The sequence below is a fragment of the Stegostoma tigrinum genome, chromosome 1 (genome assembly GCF_030684315.1).
Source record: "Stegostoma tigrinum isolate sSteTig4 chromosome 1, sSteTig4.hap1, whole genome shotgun sequence".
In the NCBI taxonomy this organism is placed as follows: Eukaryota; Metazoa; Chordata; class Chondrichthyes; order Orectolobiformes; family Stegostomatidae; genus Stegostoma; species Stegostoma tigrinum.
In genome coordinates, this window is record NC_081354.1 from 168,584,463 (window position 1) to 168,608,664 (window position 24,202).

The following is a 24,202-nucleotide window of genomic DNA, read 5'->3' on the forward strand; positions in this document are numbered from 1 at the left end:
CCTCAGTAGATAAGTCCTCATCAAAAGTTCTTTCAGCCACCTTTATACTGTCCTTGACTAACAAAGCCACACCTCCCCCTCTTTTACCACCTTCCCTGATCTTAATGAAACATCTAAACCCTGGAACCTGCAACATCCATTCCTGACCCTGCTCTATCCATGTCTCTGAAATGGCCACAACATCGAAGTCCCAGGTACCAACCTACGCTGCAAGCTCACCTACTTATTCCAGATACTCCTGGCGTTAAAGGAGACACACTTCAAACCAGCTTGCTGTCTGCCAGCACACTCCTGTGTCAGTGAGATCCTGTCCATGTCCTACCTACGCTCATCCTCCTGTGTACTGGAACTACACCACAGTTTCCCACCCGCCTGCTGAACTAGTTTAAACCCACCTTATTAACTTTGCTACTTTTGACTTCCATACTTTAGTGCAGAACCCACTGGCCACGCGGTATTAATAAAAAAGCACTGAGTTCTTCACTGTTCCGTCAATCTTCCTACTTCAACCAAAAACAGATTATTTGGATAACGGTATCATATACCGTCTATGGAAGCATGTTCTGGACAAATCATGCGACTCATTCGTCCTAAAAAATGGCAGTTGAAGCATTTTTGAGAAGGAAAGTGTGATGAGGCAAGCTGAGGGCATAAAAAGATGCTAAATACATGCATTTTACTTCATTAAGGTAGAAAATTGAAAGCTACAATGTTTTCCTTGTGCAACTTAATATTTTATTTTTAATCAACTGGCAAAATTTGACAGATGGGATATAATGTGTGAAAGTATGAGGCTAAGCACTTAGGAAGTAAAGATAGACGAGCTGAATATGTTTTAAATGGAGAAAGACTGCAGAAAGCTGCAGCAGACAGCAATTTGGGGATCCTTTTACATGAATCATGAAAAGTTAAGACAGAAAATCAGCAGATCAGGCAATGAAATCTTGATCTTTATTTTAGAGGGAGTGGGACATAAAAATAGGGAACTATTGCTAAAACTACACATGGTACTAGTTAGGCCAGAGCTGAAACAGCTCTCGGCCCAAAACGTCAACTTTTGTGCTCCTAAGATGCTGCTTGCCTGCTGTGTTCATCCAGCTCCACACTTTGTTTTCTCATGAGTTTGGAAGGCGATGTATAAAGATCTTTAGTGAATTTCTGCAGTGCATCTTGTAGATAGCACACATTACTGCTACTGAACATTGCTCGTGGAGGGAATGGATGTTTATAGATGTGGTGCCAGATAAGCAGGCTGCTTTGTCCTATACGGTCTCAAGTTTCTTGAGTGATGTTGGAGCTGCTCTCATCCAGGCAAGTGGGGAGTATGCCATCATAATTCTTATGTGCCTTTGTGGATGGTGGACAGATCTTGAGGAGTCTAGAGGTGAGTTACTCACTGCAGTATTCCTAACCTCTGATCTGCTCTTGTCTGGACTATATGGCTAGTCCAGTTCAGTTTCTGGTCCATAGCAGTCCCCTTGAGGATGTCAGTAGTGGGGGAATTCAGTGACAACGTGACTATGTATAAATGAAGTGAGATCAAGAAATAAAGAGGGTGATAATGAAGGATAATCACTTTTAATAGGCATCTCACTGTCTCCAGCAGGAGTCTCATCCCAACATCTGGTACTTAATTGGAAAATGCAATTTGTTGGAATTGAGGAAGGTCTCACTTGATTTCTCATGCAATTGTCACAAAATTCTTGACATAGCCCATATTATTTGGGGCTTGGGTACGTTACACCCATAGAAGATCTTGGGTTCATTGTAGCCACAACTTAACTGGATACACAACAATTGATTTATCCTCCAAACTTGCCCTGCAGAAAATCTTTGACTTAATGTCTTCTTATTCACATAGAAACGTAGAAAACAGAAGCATTTGAAAATAAGAACACAAGAACTCGGAGCAGGAGTCAGCAATTTGACCTCTTGAGCCTGCCCCGCTATTCGAAACAATCATGGTTGATCTCATCTCGACCTCAACTCCACTTTCCTGCTCACTTCCCATAACCTTTCAACCGGTTACTATTTAAAAATCTGTCTAACTGCTTCTTAAATTTATTCAGTAACCTGGCATCTGCTCACTTTGAAGTAGTGAATTCCTCAGATTTATTGAATCTAGTTTAAAAAAAAATGGAATTAAGAATCTAATGATGACCGTGAATCCATTGTCACATGTTGGGAAAAACCCACCTGGTTGACTAATGTCCTTTGAGGGAAGGAACTTGCCATCATTACTTGGTCTGGCCTACATGTGACCCACAGCAAAGTGGTTGACTCTTGCTCTCTGGGCAATTAGGGATGGGCAATAAATGCTGCCTGGCCAGCAACATCCTCATCCCATGAATGAATGAATAAAGGGGAGAAAAAACAGATTTCCTGTCCTGCTCCATTGGGGCAGAATCCAACGGCGCTCCTCCCAATTTTAACCGACATTCTGTTACACTAATTCTGGAAATATATCCAGGGCTGAATGGGAATTTTCATCCCCAGAGGTAAGAACATCAAGCAAGACTCGCTCTAAGCATTGTGAAAGTCATTGCATCAACCTTCTGAACCTAATTTCTCCTTCATTACAAGTATTGTTCTTAAACATTACAAATTAAGTTAATGTTTCGGGTCCAGTGAACCTTCCTCAGTTCTGGGGAAGGATCACTGGACCCGAAACGTGAATTCTGTTTTCTCCTTCACAGAAGCTGCCAGACCTGCTGAGCTTTTCCAGTATCTATGTTTTTGTTCCTTATTTACAGCATCCACAGTTCTTTTGGTTTTTATTATAAATTAAGTACTTGAGCTAAAGTCTTCAACAAACGAAACAATACATCCAAGGGGCCAATTTCAGTTTCAGTGTGCATTGAATATGTCTGGCTTGAACATTTCTAAGTTACACAGAACACTGACATTCTATTCTTTCCATTTCTACTTGTGTCTCTGCATTATATTCGGCTGCGTAAGCAAACTGAAAATCCTATTTAAGGTCAATGTTCTGTGTAACACAGAGACTCATTGTAAAGCTAAAGCAATCAGTAAATGACCTAAGGCAGGCATCCCAACAGGAAAGCATTATGCAGTCATGCAAAAGGGAAGGGAGACATTATATACGGCATGAGCCAGAAACAATTGTCGGCCCAACTAATGATCCCATCTAATCCAGGTAGACTGGACAGTTCATAACATAACTGTTACTTTGATGAACAGATAAGATTTTCTAGCTGTTTGAAACCTTTTTTTAACTGTATGCCACCTATTCAATTTCAGAGTTTCATTCAATTCCTGCCAGAAATCCCTTCCAAGGGGTTTCCCAAGTACATTAACACAAATGTAGATTATTACTCCTCTAAATAGACCTCTCCATTATCAGTGAAATGTTAGTGTGTCTAACCACGAACAGGTGAAAAAGGTATGGATCCCGGATAATATTTCTGGATGATCTCCACTTACTTTTCAGACCTGTCAGATTACAAAGGCATCAAAAGGAATTATACCTTACCATGTATGTGACGTTTATCCTGTACAATTTTGTAATCACAGCCTGTACTTTGGAGAAAATTTATTTATGCAAGAAATGTGTTAAGTCTGAGTCATAGAGTCATACAGCATGGAAACAGACCCTTCAATCCAACCATTGGAGTCATACCTGACACATAGGAAGATGGTATCAGAGATAATAGGAACTACAGATGCTGGAGAATCTGAGATAACAAGGTGTGGAGCTGGATGAACACAGCAGGCCAAGCAGCATCTTAGGAGCAGGAAAGCTGACGTTTCGGGCCTAGGCCCTTCAGAAAGGGTCAAGGCCAAAAACGTCAGCTTTCCTGCTTCTAAGATCCTGCTTCGCCTGCTGTGCTCATCCACCTCCAAACCTTAATGCATAGGAAGATGGTGGTGGTTGTGGGAGATCAATCATCTCAGCTCCAGGACATCTCTGCAGGAGTTCCTCAGGCTAGTGTTCGAGGCCCAACCATCTTCAGCTTCTTCATCAATGACCTTCCCTCCTTCATAAGGTCAGAAGTGGGGATGTTTGCCGATGATTGCACAATGTTCGGCACCATTTGTAACTCTTCAGATACTGAATCAGTCCATATTCAAATACAACAAGATTTGGACAATATCCAGGCTTGGACTGACAAGTGGCAAGTGACATTTGCACCACACAAATGCCAGGCTATGACCATCACCAATAAAAGCGAACCGAATCACCGCCCCTTGATATTCAATGGTGTTACCTTCACTGAACCCCCCACTATCAACATCCAGCGGGTTATCATTGACCAGAAACTCAACTGAACTCACCACATGAACACAGTGGCTACAACAGCAGGCCAGACATTAGGAATACTGCAGCAAGTAACTCACCTCCTGACTCCTCAAAGCCTAATCGCTGTCTACAAGGCACAAGTCAGGAGTGTGATGGAATACTCCCCACTTGCCTGGATGAGTGCAGCCTCAACAACACTCAAGAAGCTTGACACCATCCAGGAAAAAGCAGCCTGCTTGATTGGCATTACATCTACAAGCATTCAGTCCCTCCAGCACCAACACTCAGTAGCAGCAGTGTGTACTATCTACAAGATGCACTGCAGAAATTCACCAAAGATCCTCAGATGGCACCTTCCAAACCCATGACCACTTCCGTCTAAAAGGACAAGGGCATCAGACGTATGGGAACACCACCACCTACAAGTTCCCCTCCAAGTCACTCACCATCCTGACTTGGAAATATATTGCCCTTCCTTCACTGTCGCTGGGGCAAAATCCTGGAATTCCCTCCCTTATGGCATTGTGCGTCAACCCACAGCAGGAGGACTGCAGCCGTTCAAGAAGGCAGCTCACCACCACCTTCCCAAGGGCAACTAGGGATGGGCAAGAAATGCTGGCAAGCCAATGATGCCCACATCCCACAAATGAATAGAAAAAAACTATTCCAGGCCGAGCATGTTCCCACCCAGGTTGACAGGGCTGTTAAGAAGGCATACAGGGTTTCAGCTTTTATTAATAGAGGGATCGAGTTCCGGAACCATGAGGTTATGGTGAAGCTGTACAAAACTCTGGTGCGGCAACTACTTGGAGTATTGTGTACAGTTCTGGTCACCGCATTATAAGAAGGATGTGGAAGCTTTGGAAAGGGTGCAGAGGAGATTTACTAGGATGTTGCCTGGTATGGAGGGAAGGTTTTGCGAGGAAAGGCTGAGGGACTTGAGGCTGTTTTCATTAGAGAGAAGGTTGAGAGGTGACTTAATTGAAACATACAAAATAATCAGAGGGTTAGATAGGGTGGATAGGGAGAGCCTTTTTCCTAGGATGGTGACAGTGAGCACGAGGGGGCATAGCTTTAAATTGAGGGGTGAAAGATATCGGACAGATGTCAGAGGTAGTTTCTTTACTCAGAGTAGTAAGGGAATGGAACGCTTTGCCTGCAACAGTAGTAGATTCACCAACTTTAGGTACATTTAAGTCATCATTGGACAAGCATATGGACGTACATGGAATAGTGTAGGTTAGATGGGCTTGAGATCGGTGTGACAGGTCGGCACAACATCGAGGGCCGAAGGGCCTGTACTGTGCTGTATGTAATGTTCTATGTTCAAACTAAACTAGTCCCATTTGTCTGCATTTGGTCTATATCCCTCCAAATATTTCCTATTTATGTACTTATCAAAATGTCTTTTAAAAGTTGTAACTGTACCTGCATCTACCACTTCTTCTGGCAGTTCATTCCACACACGAACCACTCTGTGTAAAAAAGTTGCCCCTCAGGTCCTTTTTAAATCTTTATCCACTTACCTTAAAAATATGCCCCCTAGTTTTGAATTCCCCTACCCTTCGAAAATACCTTGGCTATTCACCTTTTCTATGCCCCTCATGATTTTATAAACCTCATTAAGTTCATCCCTCAACCTCCTCCGCTCCAGTCAAAAAAATCCCAGCCTATCTTTATAACTCAAACCTTCCATTCCCAGTGAATCTTTTCTGAACCCTCTCCAGTTTAATACTATCCTTCCAATAGCAGGGCAACCAGAGCTGTACATTTTACTCCAGAAGAGGCTTCACCAATGGACTGTGTAACATGATGTCCCAACTTCTATATGCGAAAGGTCTCAGCAATGAAGGCAAGTGTGCTAAACACCTTCTTAACCACCCTGACTACATGTGATGCAAATTTCAAAGTATCATATACCTGAACGCCTACATCTCTCTTTTCTCCAACACTCCAGAGAACCCCACCATCAACTGTAGAGTCAAATGCTTTTTCAATTGATTTTGCTTTGATTTTCTTTTCTGATGGAAATTTACATTTGGCAGTATGGGTCAGTCATTAGAGTGTTAAATTATCCCTATCATTGATATGATGAATTTGATTATTATGGATTTTCTGAGAGTTTCCGCTCTCCTTTCCTAAACCTGTGTTTACTATGTTGGGATATGTCATGAGCTGGGTTTCCATTTTTGTTCTTTTCAGTGCTTCCTGCTTGTTCCCAGCAGTTATACTACTCAATGCTGCATTGCTACAGCATTTTCCAAATTAAATCATTTAAATACTTTGCTAGGAAATGATATGTTGAGGAAACATTTCATGTTGCACTCATCAAAACCAACACAACATTGCTAAATTGCAAATGAACACAACAATTTATACTATGGAAAACTTGATGATTGATTGGCAAGTCTCAGCAGACCGAAGAAGGGTAATACCTGGAACATTGACTGCTCCTTTCCTCCTGATGCTGCCTTGCTTGCTGTGTTCTTCCAGCCTCCTGTTTGTCTGCCACAAATATTAACACTTCTATTCCAATGAAGTAGTAAGACAGAAAGCAAGAAGCTATAGGTGCATTAGCCTAACATCTGCCACAGGAAATGTATAAGAGTCAGGCAGTAGCAAGACATGTAGAAAATTATAATCCAATCAGGCAGAATCCACAAGGTTTTGTGAAAAGGAAATCATGTTTGACAAGTTTGTTGGAGTCTTTTCAGAATTTACAAGCAGTTTGGAAAACAGGGAATCAGTCGATGTAACGTAGTTGGATTTCCAAAAGCTATTCAAAAAGGTGCCACATAAAGGGTTAGTGCCGTATTGTTTATGGTATTGGAATGATATATTAGCATACATAGGGGATTGGCTAACTAACAGAGGGTCAGACAGTCAAGAATAATGGGCCATTTTCAGATTATCAAACCGTAACTAAGGGGCTGGCACATGGATCTGTTGTGGGACCTCGCCTATTTACATTTTATATTAGAAATCTGGATGAAGGGACCAACTATATTGTAGTCATATCTGTTGATAATACAAAAATAGGTAGGACAGCAATTTGTGAGGGCGATGCAATGAGTCCTTGAAGTGCTAAATGCAAAATAAATAACAGGGCGAAAATTTGGCAGATGGAGAATTATGTGGGAAAATGTGAAGTTGTCCACTTCATCAGAAAGAACAACGAAGCAGTGAATTATTTAAATAGAGAGACAGTCTAGAAGGATCAGGGCAGACTTGTACCGAAATAACTAAAAGTTAGTGTGCAGGTAGAGTGAGTAATTAGGAAGGCAATGTTGGCTTTTATTGCAAGGAAGATGACGTATAAGAGTAGGGCAGTCTTGCAATAGTTGCAGAAGGATTTGGTGAGATGACACCTATGGTGTCCTTAGTTAAGGGATATATTTGCATTGGAAATGATTCACAGAAGTTTCACAAAACCAGTTCCTGGGATAAAAGGGTTGGCTTCTGAGAAAATGCTAAGCAGATTGATCCTATATTTGTTGGAGGTTAGAGGAATGGGAGTTGAGCTAATGGAAACATAATATTTGGACAGGCCTTCATAATCTGAAAGCTAGGAATATGTTTTCTCCTCATATGGTATCTAGGACTAGGGGGCACTGTGTGACAATAAGTGTCTTCAATTTAAGTTAACGATGAGGGGAATTTCTTTTTTAGGCAGCCATTAGTCCTTGGAATTATCTTCCTCATTGAGCAATGGAGTCTGTTAAATGTCTATCTAACTCAGCCTTGAACATTTTATCACCAAAGGAGCCAAGGGGTTATGGGGGCAGACAAGAAAGGGAAATTAAGGCTACAAGCCAATCAACCATGATCTTACTGACCGATGGAGCAGGCTCAGGGCCAAGTATCCTCCAGCTGTTCCTATAGATACTTACAAGAATAATGAGTTAACCAAAATCACAGATGACAATCCACAGAAATATAGAAGATAGGAGCGGAAGTAGAACTTTCAGCCCTTTGAACCTGCTCTGCTATTCAATATGATCATGCGTTTATTCTGTCTGGTCCTGTCAGAATTTTAGTGGCTTCTAGTAGATACCCCATCACATTTCTAAAGTCCAGTGAATATACTCTTGACTGATCCAGTTTCTCTTCATACGTCAGTGCTGCCATCCTAGCAATCAGTCTGGTAAAACCTTGCTGCACTCCCTCCACATCCAGAACATCCTCAGATAAGCAGACTAACGCTGCACAGAACACTCCAGGTGTGGTCTCACCACGACTTTATGCAACTGCAGCTAGACATTCCTGCTCCTTTGGTCATTTCCTCTCTTTCTCCCTGTGAAGGGCAACATCCCATAAAGCCTTCTTCACCACCTGCTCCACCTGAATGCTTGTTTTCAGTGACTGGTGTACAAGGACAATCAGGTCTTATTGCATTTGCCCATTTCTAAAACTGCCCATTCACATAATAATCTACCTTCCAATTTTTGCTACCAAATTGGTTAACTTTATCTATCTCCACATTATACTTCATCTACCATGCATCTGCCCACTTGTCTAACTTGACCAGACTGAATATGTTCAGTACATTGTAAAGTAACAATAAGACCTCTTCTAATATATACTCTGGAATCTTTAAAGAGCTCCCTTTTATTATGATTTGCTCATGGGGCGTGCATGTCACTGGCTGGGACAGTGTTTATTTCCCATCCCTGGTTACCATTGAGAAGCTGGTGGTGAGCTGCTTTCTTGAACCACCGCAGTCCAAGTGCAGGTCAACCTACAATGCCCTTAGCGAGGGAATTCCAGGACATTGACCCAGTAACAGTGAAAAAAATGGTGATATATTTCCAAGTCAGAATGATGAATTGCTTGAAGGTGGTGGTGTTCCCATGTATCTGCTGCCCTTGTCCTTCCAGATGGAAGTGGTCATGGGTTTGGAAGGTGCTGTTTGAGGATCTTTGGTGAATTTCTGCAATGCATCTTGTAGATAGTACACACTGCTGCTACTGAGTGTCGGTGGTGGAGGGAGTGGATGCTTGTGGATGTGGTATCAATTAACGGGACTGCTTTGTCCTGGAAAGTGTCAAGCTTCCTGAGTGTTGTTGGAAATGCACTCATCCAGGGAAGTGGGGAGTATTCCATCACATTCCTGACTCATACCTTGAAGAGGATGGACATGCTTTGGGGAGTCAGGAGGTGATTTACTCACTGAGGTATTCCAAGCCGCTGACCTGCTCTAGTAGCAACTGTGTTTATATTGAGTTTTCAGTAACCCCCAGGATGTTAATAGTGGATGATTCAGTGATGGCAATGCCATTGAATGTCAAGAGGTGGGATTAGATTGTCTCTTATTGGTGATGTTCATAGCCTGGCATTTTTGTGGCACGAATGCTATTTGCAACTTGCCAACCCAAGCTTGAATATTATTCAGATCTTGTTGTATTTGAACCAGCACTGCTTCTGTATCTGAGCAGTCATGAATGGCGCTGAACATGGTGCAATCATCAGCAAACTTCCCCAATTCTGAACTTATGATGGAGGGAAGGTCATTGATGAAGCAACTAAAGATGGTTATAGTGATAATGGGAACTGCAGATGCTGGAGAATCCAAGATAACAAAGTGTGGAGCTGGATGAACACAGCAGGCCAAGCAGCATCTCAGGAGCACAAAAGCTGACGTTTCAGGCCTAGACCCTTCATCAGAGAGGCTCTTTGATGAAGGGTCTAGGCCCGAAACGTCAGCTTTTGTGCTCCTGAGATGCTGCTTGGCCTGCTGTGTTCATCCAGCTCCACACTTTGTTATCTAAAGATGGTTACAGTTGGGTCTAGCAAACTACCCTGAGGAATTCCTGCAGAGATATCCTGGAGCTGAGATGATTGACGTCTATCAACCATAACTATCTTCTGCCGTGCCAGGTATTACTCTAACCCAACACCCATTGATTCTAGCTTTGCTCAGGCTCCTTGATGCCGCACAGTTGAATGCAGCCTTGACATCAAGGGTTGTCAACTCTCACCTCACCTCTGGAATTCAGCTCTTTTGTCCATGTTTGAACCAAGGCTGTAATGAGGTCAGGAGCTGTGGGGCTCCAGTGGAGCCCAAAGTGGGCATCACTGAGCAGGTTATTGCCCAGCAGGTGCTGTTTGATAGTACGGTTGATACCACCTTGCAGCACATTACTGATGATCAAGAGTGGTTTAGTGAGGTGGTAATTGGCCGGGTTGGACATATCTGTGCAATTTTCCATATTGATGCCAGTTTTGTAGCTGTACTGGAAGAGCTTGGTTAGGGGTGCAGCAAGTTTGACAACGTAAGTCTTCAATAATATTGCCGGAATGTTGTCAGAGTCAACAGTCTTTTCAGTATCCAGTGCCTCCAACCATTTTTTGATGTCACATGGAGTGAATCAAATTGGTTAAAGACTGGTATCTGTAATGTTGAGGACCTTGGGAGGACACCAAGATGGATCATCCACCTGGCGCTTCTGGCTGAAAGTAATTCAGCCTTTTCTTCTGTACTGATGTGCTGGGCTCTTCCATCATTGAGGATGGGGATATCTGTGCAGCCTCCTCCTCCAGTGAGTTGTTCAATTGTCCACCACCATTCACGACTGGATATGAGCGATTGCAGAGGTTAGATCTGATGGGTTGGCTGTGGAATCGTTTAGCTCTGATTAGCTCTTGCTGCTTATGCTGTTCGGTCTAAGGGCATTAGTGAGCCAGACTTTTTCTGATAACTGATACTGATTTCACAGTCATTAATAGATTCCTAATTCCAGATATTTTTTATTGAATTCAAATTCCACCATCTACTGTGGCAGGATTTGAACCTGAATCCCCAGACATGACCTAAATTTCTGGATTAATAATCTAGTGATAACACCACCAGATCACTGCCTCTGATTGTGCATTGTGATAGTCTCCCTACCTCAACAGTCGGGAAAAACATCCTTCTGTATCTCCACTATTTAGTCCTTTAAGAATGTTATAATTTCTATGACATTGTCTCTCATTCTTCTAAATAGAATCCCTACAGTGTGGAAGCAAGCCACTTGGCCCATCAAGTCTACACCAACCCTCCAAAAAACACCCCAACCAGACCCTATAACATTGCATCTACCATAGCTAATCTACCGAGTCTGTACATCTCAGGTCATATGGGCAATTTAGTATGGTCAATCCACCTAACCTACATATCCTTGGACTATGTGAGGAAACCAGAGCACCCAGAGAAAACCCACACAGACACAGGGAGACTGTGCAGCCTCCACACAAACTGTCACTTCAGGGTGGAATCAAATCCAGATCCCTGGTACTGTGAGGTAGCCACCCCACTGAGCCAGCCAACGCCACAGCACATAGGACCATTCTGCTCAATATCTTCTTGCAGCCAATTTGTGCAGTTCCTGCAGTTCCCTTTCTCATAGCCCATTTTGAGTTCAGCTCTTTAAATTTCTGGTGCATGGCACAATGATGACACATTGGTGAAGTGTGACAAATCAGAAAGCAGCCTTTCCATTCATTAGTCAGCTTTTACTTAGCCTTCATAAATGAATCTGACTCAGTCTTGAATCAAATTTAAGGGGAAGAGAAGAATGGTGAGTAGGAGAAATGAGATTGGAGGGAAAGAAGGTGTAAGACAGAAAGACAGAGGCACTTGGGTAACACTTATATTTTAGGTTACATTTTAGTGTACTAAAAGAGAAATTATATGAAAAATGCCACAATCCTTAAATAAACTTTTCCAGGAACTTTCATTCAATATTTCAACCAATTTCTTTCCTTAAATGTATTATTCACAACTCTAAATTCTCAACTTACTTCCCCTAATGCTTTCCTCCTGATTTTTTTAACATTAGTTCCATGTTTACCGATACTTATGTTATGATCTTTGAGTCCTTTGCGTAATGTCAGGGTATAATAGTGCTTACGTTATTGAATTAACTTTCTGCAACATGAATTCAGAATCGTTCCAAAGCTGCTGGATAAATTTAACTTCAATTAATTAACTAAGTTAGGAATTAAAAAGTAACATAATTCTGATACTGAAACTACCAGATTATCATTAAACATTCTGTTGGCTAATGCTCTTTGGGAGTAAAATCCACAGTTCTGACCCAGTCTGGTCTACATTGGAATACCACATTCAAGTCTGTATCCCTGTGACAGGAAAGATGTTGTTAACCTTGAAAAGGTGTAGTAAAGGTCTACAAGGATGTTAGTGGGGTGGGAAGGTTTGATCTATAGGGAGAGGCTGAATAAACTGTGGCCATTTCCGGAGGTTAAGGGGTGACCTTAAAGAGGCTTATAAAATCATGAGAGGCACAGTTAGGCTGAATAGCCAAGGTCTTTTGCCCAGGGTAGGGGATTGCAAATCTCGAGGTGAGTGGGGAAAGATTTAAAAGGAACCTAAGGGGAATTTTTTTCATGTAAAGGGTGGAGGAGGTATGGAATGAGCTGCCAGTGGAGGTGGTGGAGGCTGATACAACTACAACATTTAAAATGCATCTGGATGGGTACATGAATAGGAAGGGTTTACAGGGATATGGGCTAAAGGCTGGCAAATGGCACTAGATTAATTTAGGATATCTGGTTAGCATTGACGAGTTGGACTGAAGGGTCTGTTTCTGTGTTGTATGACTCCACGATTCTGTGTGTGACTCCATGCCTGCAGAAATGTGGCTGACATTTAAAAGTTCCTTCATAAATTACCTAGTGAGCTATTCAATTATATTCAGGTAGGTTGCTACCAGTAACCTCTCAAGGACAACTAGAGATGGATAATCGTACCCAGATCCCATAATGGATTAAATAAAATCCAGAAAATAATTTCTTTAACCTGCCTGTTACTTCCTTGCTAACAAAGTGTGAAGCCGGATGAACACAGCAGGCCAAGCAGCATCTCAGGAGCACAAAAGCTGATGTTTTGGGCCTAGACCCTGATGAAGGAATATGGGCCAAAGATAGGAAAATGGAATTGAGATGAGTCCTTACTGGCTGGAGAGGCAGGTTTCAGAGGCTGAATAGTCTATTGCTACATGTTGCTATCTTCAAAAGAAATGTCCTTTTTATAGCCTTTCTTACCATTTTAACACATTCACCAAACAACAACACATCTTAGGAATCCTGGCTTTCTTCTCTCTCCTTGTTTTAATGATACCAAGGCCAACTATACATCCCAGATGTTACCCTAAATGGGATGCCAAACAGCAGGGGTGGATTGGAGTGCAGGATCTGGCAGATACTGTCCACACTGTGAAATCTGGGGACATGAGAGAGAATCCAGCCCAAACCCGCATATCGAGTCATAGAGGTCTGCAGCATGAAAACAGGCCCTTTGGCCCAACTTGCTCATGCCGCCCAGTTTTTCCAATTTAAACTGATCCCATTTATCTGTGTTTGGTTCATATCCCTCCATGCCCATCCCTTCCATATACCTGTCTAAATGTTTCTTTAATGACGAAATTGTATTCCCTTCTATCACTACCTCTGGCAGCCTTTGTGTGAAAAATATTGCCCCTCTGCACCCATTTGTATCTCTCCCCTCTCACCTTAAACCTATGCCCTCTAGTTTAAGACTCCCCTATCATGGGGAAAAGCTGTCCGCTATATGTACCTTATCTATGCCTCTCATGATTTTATATACCTATATAAGGTCACCCTTCAGTCGGGTGGGGTAAGGGGAAGCAGTCTGGGATCCAGTGATTGAGTGGTTTCAGACGAAGAGTGATTGTGGCCAGGATAAATCCTTTATCTTTATTAGCTGCAGAGGGAGGGAGATAAAAGGAATGGAATACATGGTTTACAATGTCCAGTCTGCCATTAACTCACTCTTACTAGACTTGGGATGGAGGCAGTGAGCATTAAAACAAGAGCCTCATGAGAAAGCAGCACTGTCATAGTGAAAGGTCCGCCCTAGTTTTAACTCAACGCTCCTGAGATGCTGCTTGGCCTGCTGTGTTCATCCAGCCTCACATTTTATTATCTTGGAATTCTCCAGCATCTGCAGTTCCCATTAACTCTGTTCCTCTGCTGCCTTGATGCGCACACAAAGACACACACACAAGGTTGTGGCCAGCCATTTATTGTATTTGGTATTCATGTCTACTGCCACCAACAGACAATCAATAAACTTAGTCTAGCTGCGGCTTTCCTTCTTGGAAAAATAACCCTAGTTCCCACACCCGCCAAATACTCTCAGCATGCTCCACCCTGATTTCATCTCTAGTGTTTAGAGACGGAATATACCCTAAAAATATTTCTTTTTGTTTTTGTTCAGTTTGGGGCCTTTACTTTGGATGAAGGATTGGCTCTGTGAATAAGGACCGTTTGCAAAGGGCTGCTTGAACTCTGAATCAGCAGAAATCGCTGGACGGTGATGAAAAAATCAGTAGGTGACTTGAGTGAGCTTCCTATTCTCTCATCTCACACCCTTCCTTTGTGTGAAGACAGTGTGCAGGTGAAATGTGCTCGCACATTTTTAAAAACTCATTTCATAATGTATTACAGTTTGCTTCCCAACACTTCCACAGTGCGTGCACAGCCTGAATCAGAAAGGTGTAAGTCACGGCATATATGCATTGAACAAAAACGCAGCACAGAATCATAAAATTTTACAACATGGAGAGAAAATCACTGCTTTTATTAGAGAAAGTTGCTGCAGTTTAGGTCATGAGTTTGCTTTTTGCTGCAGTTCCTGCGGACTCTTTAAAAGACTCTATAAATAAACTTTCTTTTTGTCTTTCAGCTGTTTTGTTTGTTGTGAGTTCTGCTCTGGTCTGCAACTCACCAACTGGCAGAGTTGTCAATAAACAGTCTGCACAAGGCAAAACCATTCAGCCCATCTCACTAATGCCTACGCACTCTGAGATAGCCGCAGAATTATTCCTGCACGCTTTTTACTTCTTGCTCAAATATTTTCCACTTCCTTTTTAAATGCTATCTCTGGGTAATGAATTATTGAGTGGCTGGAACTGTGGACTACGCTGAGATTAATACCCAATATGGACAGTTTGTCTAGGCCTGAAATGCAGTGGCCTACTTTATTTACACTAAATTGGAACCTGCAGAGTGTGTGTGGGGCTCTGTCAAGGCATGGTGCATTTAGGTTGTGTCAGAACCTGACGGGTTTTGGCTTTGTCAGAGTTTGCTGTGTTTGGGCTGTGTCACGGCCTGGTGCGTTCAGGCTTTATCAGTGTCTGGTGTATTTAGGCTGTGTTAGGGCATGCTATGTTTAAGTTGTGTCAAGGCCTGGCATGTTTGGGCTACATCAGGGCTTGGTGCTCTTAAGCTGTGTCAAGGCCTGGTGTGTTTAGGCTGTGTCAGACCCTGGTGCTTTTAAGCTGTGTCAGACCCTGGTGCTTTTAAGCTGCGTCAAGGCCTGGTGTGTTTAGGCTGTGTCAGACCCTGGTGCTTTTAAGCTGTGTCAGACGCTGGTGCTTTTAAGCTGCGTCAAGGCCTGGTGTGTTTAGGCTGTGTCAGACCCTGGTGCTTTTAAGCTGTGTCAGACCCTGGTGCTTTTAAGCTGTGTCAAGGCCTGGTGCATTTGGGCTGCGTCAAGGGCTGGTGCATTTAGGCTGTGTTTTGGATTCGTTTCTTTCGGTAGACCTGGTAAAGGACCTGGTTTATTTGGAATAATAAACTGTGAAGCTGGATGAACACAGCAGGCCAAGCAGCATCTCAGGAGCACAAAAGCTGACGTTTCGGGCATTGACCCTTCATCAGAGAGGGGGATGGGGAGAGGGTTCTGGAATAAATAGGGAGAGAGGGGGAGGCGGACCGAAGATGGAGAGAAAAGAAGACAGGTGGAGGGGAGAGTATAGGTGGGGAGGTAGGGAGGGGATAGGTCAGTCCAGGGAAGACGGACAGGTCAAGGAGATGGGATGAGGTTAGTAGGTAGGAGATGGAGGTGCGGCTTGGGGTGGGAGGAAGGGATGGGTGAGAGGAAGAACAGGTTAGGGAGGCAGAGACAGGTTGGACTGGCTGTGGGATGCAGTGGGGGAAGGAGTGATTTTGAAGCTGGTGAAGCACCGACACCCTCATCCGCCTAGCCGAACTCATCCTCACCCTCAACAACTTCTCTTTCAATTCCTCCCACTTCCTACAGACAAAGGGGGTGGCCATGGGCACCCACATGGGCCCCAGCTATGCCTGCCTCTTTGTAGGTTACGTGGAACAGTCCCTCTTCCACACCCACACAAGCCCCAAACCCCACCTCTACCTCTGTTACATTGATGACTGTATCGACACCACCTCTTGCTCCCCAGAGGAGCTCGAACAATTCATCTACTTCACCAACACCTTCCACCCCAACCTTCAGTTCACCTGGGCCATCTCCAACACATCCCTCACCTTCCTGGACCTCTCAGTCTCCATCTCAGGCAACCAGCTTGTAACTGATGTCCATTTCAAGCCCACCGACTTCCACAGCTACCTAGAATACACCTCCTCCCACCCACCCTCCTGCAAAAATTCCATCCCCTATTCCCAATTTCTCCGCTTCCGCCGCATCTGCTCCCACGATGAGGCATTCCACTCCCGCACATCTCAGATATCCAAGTTCTTCAAGGACCGCAACTTTCCCCCCACAGTGGTCGAGGACGCCCTTGACCGCGTCTCCCGCATTTCCTGCAACACATCCCTCACACCCCGCCCCCGCCACAACCGCCCAAAGAGGATCCTCCTCGTTCTCACACACCACCCCACCAACCTCCGGATACAACGCATCATCCTCCGACACTTCCGCCATCTACAATCTGACCCCACCACCCAAGACTTTTTTCCATCCCCACCGTTGTCTGCTTTCCGGAGAGACCACTCTCTCTGTGACTCCCTTGTTCACTCCACACTGCCCTCCTACCCCACCACACCCGGCACCTTCCCCTGCAACCGCAGGAAATGCTACACTTGCCCCCACACCTCCTCCCTCACTCCTATCCCAGGCCCCAAGATGACTTTCCATATTAAGCAGAGGTTCACCTGCACATCTGCCAATGTGGTATACTGTATTCATTGTACCGGTGTGGCTTCCTCTACATTGGGGAAACCAAGCGGAGGCTTGGGGACCGCTTTGCAGAACACTTCCGCTCGGTTTGCAATAAACAATTGCACCTCCAAGTCATGAACCATTTCAACTCCCCCTCCCATTCTTTAGATGACATGTCCATCATGGGCCTCCTGCAGTGCCACAATGATGCCTCCCGAAGATTGCAGGAACAGCAACTCATATGCCGCTTGGGCACCCTGCAGCCTAATGGTATCAATGTGGACTTCACCAGCTTCAAAATCTCCCCTTCCCCCACCGCATCCCAAAACCAGCCCAGTTCGTCCCCTCCCCCCACTGCATCCCAAAACCAGCCCAGCCTGTCCCCACCTCCCTAACCTGTTCTTCCTCTCATCCATCCCTTCCTCCCACCCCAAGCAGCACCTCCATCTCCTATCTACTAACCTCATCCCACCTCCTCGACCTGTCCATCTTCCCTGGACTGACCTATTCCCTCCCTACCTCCCCACCTATACTCTCTCCACCTATCTTCTTTTCTCTCCATCTTCGGTCCGCCTCCCCCTCTCTCCCTATTTATGCCAGTTCCCTCTCCCCAACCCCCTTTTCTGATGAAGGGTCAATGCCCGAAACGTCAGCTTTTGTGCTCCTGAGATGCTGCTTGGCCTGCTGTGTTCATCCAGCTTCACACTTTGTTATCTTGGATTCTCCAGCATCTGCCGTTCCCACTATCTCTGGTTCTTTGGGCTAAGGCGGGACTTTTTTTTATTTGGACTGCGCCAACAAGCTATTGTTTCAAGGAAAAGGTATTGTTCTTGAAATGATAGCGCTATCCTGTTTAAATATCAGATTCCATTCTCAGTACAAAATAAATATCTGCTGGGAATGTGAAATACTGAAAACAAGGGTTGGAAACACTGGGGGAGGGATGTAGTGGTTACACATAATCTGTGAATATGCTGGTCAATGATGATCTTTGGTAACAACCCTTTCATGTCATTTGAGATTGGACTCTTTTTCTGTCAATGCTTCGGACACAGCCATCAGTAATTTTCTACCTGTTTGGTGAAAGATGTAAAGCTTTGTTTATAACGAATGCTTCCTCTGTCAATACCTCATTGCAAATTGTTGCCGTCCTTTGGCAGAAATATAAAACGTGATATTAAAAAAAAGTCAGGCCAGCCAGCCCAGCTATCCCTCAGTAATCACTCCCATTAGATCACTCCCACTGCCTGCAACTCCATTTATTGCACCGACTGCGTTTCCAGAATCGCTCGTTGTGCAAAATGAGAACAAAAGACCCCAAAACCTCTCTTTGACACACACACACAGCGTTTGGTGTTGACTGGTTGAGGTTAGAAGTAAGCAGATTTCACCCAGACTCTTTGCTGGGAGGAAGAGAATCGCTTTTTAAAAAGAAACAAAAGACAAGGTGCGATTCCTTCTTCCCACCCGCCCATCTCCGACCTGTCCTGTAGGCACTAGCTGAATGTAACCGCTCCCACCCACTCTCTGTTCACAGCTGCTGCTTTAGCCCCCTGGCTCGCCCAACCCTGCGCTCCAGTGAAACTCGATCGGGGTCAGGCACTTTACAGAAACCGTTTGAGGCAGCGGCGTGGGGGGGGGGGGGGGGGGGGGCGGACGGCACAGCCATTCTGGCCCCGATCAGTTACTGCATGACTGGGCTCAGGGCAGGACTGTGTCCCCGGGCGAGCAGGGAATCTGTCGCGCCTCAGAGGCTGTTTCGCCTCCATCTCCCGCAGCCTTCAGTCAGATACCAGCAAGTCCACGGGCTCTCACGGAGACAGGGAATTGTTTTTTTTTAGATCGAGCCCAGGACTGTCCAGTCACTGGCAGAGATCTCAGATCCGCCGAGATCATGACGATCACAGGCTGCAACCTGCAACTTGTCCTCTACTGACAGCTCCTGGATAAGTCAAACATCACCGTTTAAGGCAACAATTACTTTACAGAATTCATTTCAGGATGATGTTAAGCTGGTTTTCCAATCGCCACGGTGAAAAACACTGCACATCACACAAAGGATCTCTCTCCCATGCATTGACGGTGTTTAGGCACAGAGGGGATATTTTAGCCCTCGCTACGGTATTTTAAGTAGGAGGGGAGCGTTCACCTCGCCAGCACATTTCTTACACAGGCGAAAGGATTTATTGCAATCTCGCTATCCAACATTTACAGGGCGAAAACATATGCACGTACACATTAATACAAAAAAACATGCAATACTCACACGACTAATCTAGAGATGATCCATGAGACCATGGCGGTTGGAAGGGGCTTGTTTGTCTGAGAAACGAGGGAGGAGTTTACACTAGGGATAGACCATTCGCCTGTTTCGTCAGAGCTACTGTCAAGACCGAGTGTTGAGGGAAAGTGTAAATAAATAATGGAACAATGCTCGCTGTCCGACACTGCCCACCCCTCCCCCCTGTCTCCCTGCACCGGGCAATGGGGGCGAGAAAGGTTAGCCTCGCCGTGTTACAGCTAAGAGTCACTCTGTCCGGTCACTTACTGGCTCCTTGCAGCCCTGGTTTGCCCCCACAAGGGACCCTGTCAAAGGGGAATGAACTGATACGTATTCCACTCTGAGGCTCATCCAGCGGGGTTAAGCTGGAACAAATCGTGAAGTGGTTTGTACTCCAAGCAATATTATTGTGCTCCTCCCAGTGCATAACATCTAACTCTATTTAGTCTCCCAGATGACTGCAGTTGGAATCCGTGGTACTTTCCTCCAGAGCTCACTATTTACAGTTTAGTCTAAATACGCATTTTCTCAAGGTCCTGTTCAATCTTCTCCTCCCTTACACCTCCATCTGTATAATTACAACATTACATCATTGTGTTACATGCCACTGATTGTACTGTTGTACTACCTCAACCCATAAGTCATTGAGTCTTGCAGCGTAGAAACGGGCCCTTCTGCCCACCCTGTCTACGCCCAACAACATACACCAAACTGGATACCACTTGGTCCACAGCCTATCCAGTTCTGGCATTTTAGTGCTCATCCAGATGCTTTTAAACTCTTGTGAGAGTACCTGCCTCCAACACACTGTCAGCCTCACATTTCATATTTTTACCACCCAGAATCTTTTTTTTCCTCATCCCCTCTAACCCACTTGTCCCCCACCTCAAGCTTATGCGCTCTGGTCTTAGTCACATTGGGAAGAGATTCTCACAATTGATTCCATCTAGCCCACTTATAATTTTGTTTGTGTACCTCAATGAGATCCCCCCTCAATCTCCTCTGCTCTAGGGAAAACAAACCCATCCTATGCAGTCTCTCCAGTCTCTCCTCATAACTGAGACTTTTAATTCCAGGCAACATCCTGCTGAACCACCTCTACAGCCCTCTCCAATAGAATCATGTCCTTCCAGTCATGTGGCAATCAGAACTGCACACAGTATTCAGAGATAGTAGGAACCACTGATGCTGGAGAATCTGAGATAATAAGGTGTAGAGCTGGATGAACACAGCAGGCCAGGCAGCATCAGAGGAGCAGGAAAACTGATGTTTCAGATCTGGGCCCTTCTTCAGAAATGGGGGGAGGAGAAGGGGGCTCTGAAATATAGAAAGACGGGGAGGCAGATGGAAGATGGATAAAGGAGCAGATTGGTGGAGAGGAAATTGACAGGTCAAGGAGGCGGGGATGGAGCCAGCAGTGATGAGCTTGGGTAGGGAGTTAGGATGGAGGTTTGTCAGTCTAGGAAGACAGACAGGTCAAGGAGGCAGAGATAAAGCAGGGATGAGGTGGGGGTGGGGGTTGAGGTGGGAGGAGCAGATAGGTGGGAGAAAGGACAGACAGGTTAGGGAGGCAAGGACGAGCTGGGCTGTTTTTGGGATGCAGTCTGGGATGGGGAGATTTTGAAGCTGGTGAAGTCCACATTGATACCATTGGGCTGCAGGGTTCCCAAGCGAAAAATTAGGTGCTGTTCCTGCAACCTTCAGGTGGCATCATTGTGGCACTGGAGGAGGCCCAGGATGGACATGTCATCCAAGGAGTGAGAGGAGGAGTTGAAGTGGTTCGCAACAGGGAGGAGCAGTCGTTTGTCGCGAACTGAGCATAGGTGTTCCACAAAGTGGTGTCCAAACTCTGCTTGGTTTCCCCAATGTAGAGGAGGCCATAACGGGAACAGTGAATACAGTATACCACATTAGCAGATGTGCAGGTGAACATCTGTTTAATCTGGAAGGTTTTCTTGGGGCCTGGGATAGGGGTGAGGGGCGAGGTGTAGGTGCAGGTGTAGCACTTCCTTAGCTGCCTTCCGGACGGACCGCTCGCTCTGTGACTCCCTTGGCCGCTCCACGCTCCCCACCAGTCACACCAACCCCGGCACTTTTCCCTGCAACCGCAGAAAGTGCTACACCTGCCCCTACCCCCCACCTCCTTGATCTGTCCGTCTTCCCTTGACTGACCTACCCCCACCTACAGTCACCTTTACTGGCTCCATCCCCACCTCCTTGACCTGTCCGTCTCCTCTTCACCTATCTGCTCCTTTATCCATCTTCCAACCACCTCCACCTTCTCTCCAGTTATTTCAGAGTCCCCTTGCCCTCCCCCATTTCTGAAGAAAGACCCAGACCCGAAAAGTCAGCTTTCCTGCTCCTCTAGTGCTGCTTGGCCTGCTGTGTTCATCCACCTTTACACCTTGTTATCTCTTGCACGCAGTATTCCACCTGTGGCCGGACCAATGTTTTATAGAGTTGTAACAAGACTTTCTGGCTCCTATATTCTATCCTGGCTGATGAAAGTAAGCATTCCGTATGCCTTCTTCACCATCATGTCAACCTCTGCTGACATCTTCAGAGATCTATGGACTTGTACACACAAGGTCCTTTTGTTCCTCAGTGCTCCCTAGGGACCTACAATTTCTTGCATGTACCCTTCCCTTATTAGACCTGACAAAATACAGCACTTCACACTTATCAGGATTCATCTACATTTTTCATTGCCCAATTTACCAGCTGATCAATATCAGGCTGTAGCCTGAGACCAGTCTTTTCTCATGTCACCCTAAAGCAGAGAAGGCAAGTGGTAAGCATAACATAAGTCTGCAGAGGACGTAGACTGGTTAAGTGAATGGACAAAACATGGCAGGTGGAATATAATGTGGAAAAATGTACTTTGGCAAAAAGAATAGAGGAATTGAATATTATTTAAATGGAGAAAGACTGCAGAAAGGTGCAACATAGAGGGATTTGGGAGCCATCGTCCATGAATCATAAAAAGCTAGCATCCAAGCTCAGTGGGTAATAGAGAAAGCAAATGGAACATTAGTCTTTATGTCAAAGCAAATGGAGTATAACAATAGGGAGGTCTTGCTAAAACCATTCAAACACTAGTCAGGCAACAATGCTGCTGGGCCTGCTGTGTTCATCCAGCCTCACATTTTATTAGAGATAATGGGAACTGCAGATGCTGGAGAATCCAAGATAATAAAATGTGAGGCTGGATGAACACAGCAGGCCAAGCAGCATCTCAGGAGCACAAAAGCTGACGTTTCGGGCCTGGACCCTTCATCAGAGAGGGTCTGATGAAGGGTCTAGGCCCGAAACGTCAGCTTTTGTGCTCCTGAGATGCTGCTTGGCCTGCTGTGTTCATCCAGCCTCACATTTTATTATCACATTTTATTATCTTGGATTCTCCAGCATCTGCGGTTCCCATTATCACTAGTCAGGCAACAGCTGGAATACTGTCAACAGTTTTGGTGACCTTATGTAACTAAATATAAACTGTTATTAGAAGCAGTCCAGAGAAAGTTCACTGAGTTGATACCAGGTATAGAAGGTTTTTTTTTAGGAGATGTCAAGTAGATTGGGCTTGTATTCATTGGAGTTTAGCAGAATGAGAGGAGACCTCATTGAAATATTCAAAATCACTAGGGGTATGTGACAAAGTAGATGCAGAGAATTTATTTCCTCTTGTTGAAGAGACTGGGATCAGAGGGCATAATCTCAGAGTAACTGGTTATCATTTAAGACAGAGATGAGGAGGAATTTCTTCCTCGCAGCAGGTAGAGAATCTATGGAACTCTTTACCACACACGGTTGTCCAGACTGGATTTTTAAGTGTATCTAAGACTGAGATTCTTATGTGGAAGGATTTTTTTCCCCCTGTGGGAGTGTCTCAGACTGGAGGGCATAACTTCGGAGTAAGAGATTTCCCATTCAAGATAGACATGTGGAAAAAATTCCCTCAGAGGTAGAGAAACTGTGAATACTTTACTGCAGAGGGCTGTCAAGGTTCGGTCTTTAAGTGTATTCAAGACTGAGATAGAATGATTTTTAGTCAGTAAGGGAATCAAGAGTGATGGAGATAAGTCTGAGGATTATCAAATCAACACAATCTTGCTCGGTAGTAGAGCAGATTTGATGGAGCAATTGACCCGCTTCTGCTCCCATGTCATATGGATTACTCCTTCCAATGCAGTAGATAGCAACATAGAAGTATTGCCAACACAGTTATAATGACGGAATAACTTTTTTCTGTGTTGTTTCGTTCCATCATACAATATAGCAAAGGGACTAGGTTGTCTGCCTTCCAATAGATTATTTCAATTTGATGAATCTGGGTTAAGTAAAGGCACAGGTTTGAACTGAGCACAGAAAGAAATCAGTGAGGTATAAGACAACTTTACTCTTGGTCTCAGAAATATTTTGCTCGTGCCCTGCATCTTTGCATTCATTCAAGAGGACCTTGGCTCGGCAGAAATCATATCACCTCAAAGGTAAGAAGAACAGAATGGTTAGAACATGAAAGGAGGCAATTTGACCCAATATCTCTGGCCTGAACCTCTGAAGGAGCAATTCACCCAGTGCCATTCCTTTGTCTTTTCCAAGCACATTCTTCTTTTCAGATAATAATTCAATTCCTCACTGAAAGCCTCAATTGACCCCATGTCCACCACACTGTCAGGCAGCACATTCCAGATCCTCACTGCTCCTTATGGGAGATAAG

The 24,202-nt window shown here is 44.7% G+C and overlaps 1 protein-coding gene across 2 annotated transcripts in view; it reads right to left on the minus strand.

The window, feature by feature from the left end:
- reep1 (receptor accessory protein 1) overlaps positions 1-20,048 on the minus strand; it is an 80,929-nt gene extending 60,881 nt beyond the window's left edge. The window contains exon 1 of one of the 2 annotated variants that reach the window (XM_059650205.1): positions 19,474-20,048. In XM_059650205.1, coding sequence (XP_059506188.1) covers positions 19,474-19,505 — 32 coding nt within the window. In that variant the 5' untranslated portion in view covers positions 19,506-20,048. The remainder of the gene's footprint in view (positions 1-19,473) is intronic. The other variant, XM_059650207.1, reaches the window with a different exon arrangement.
- Between the last annotated feature and the right edge of the window lie 4,154 nt (positions 20,049-24,202).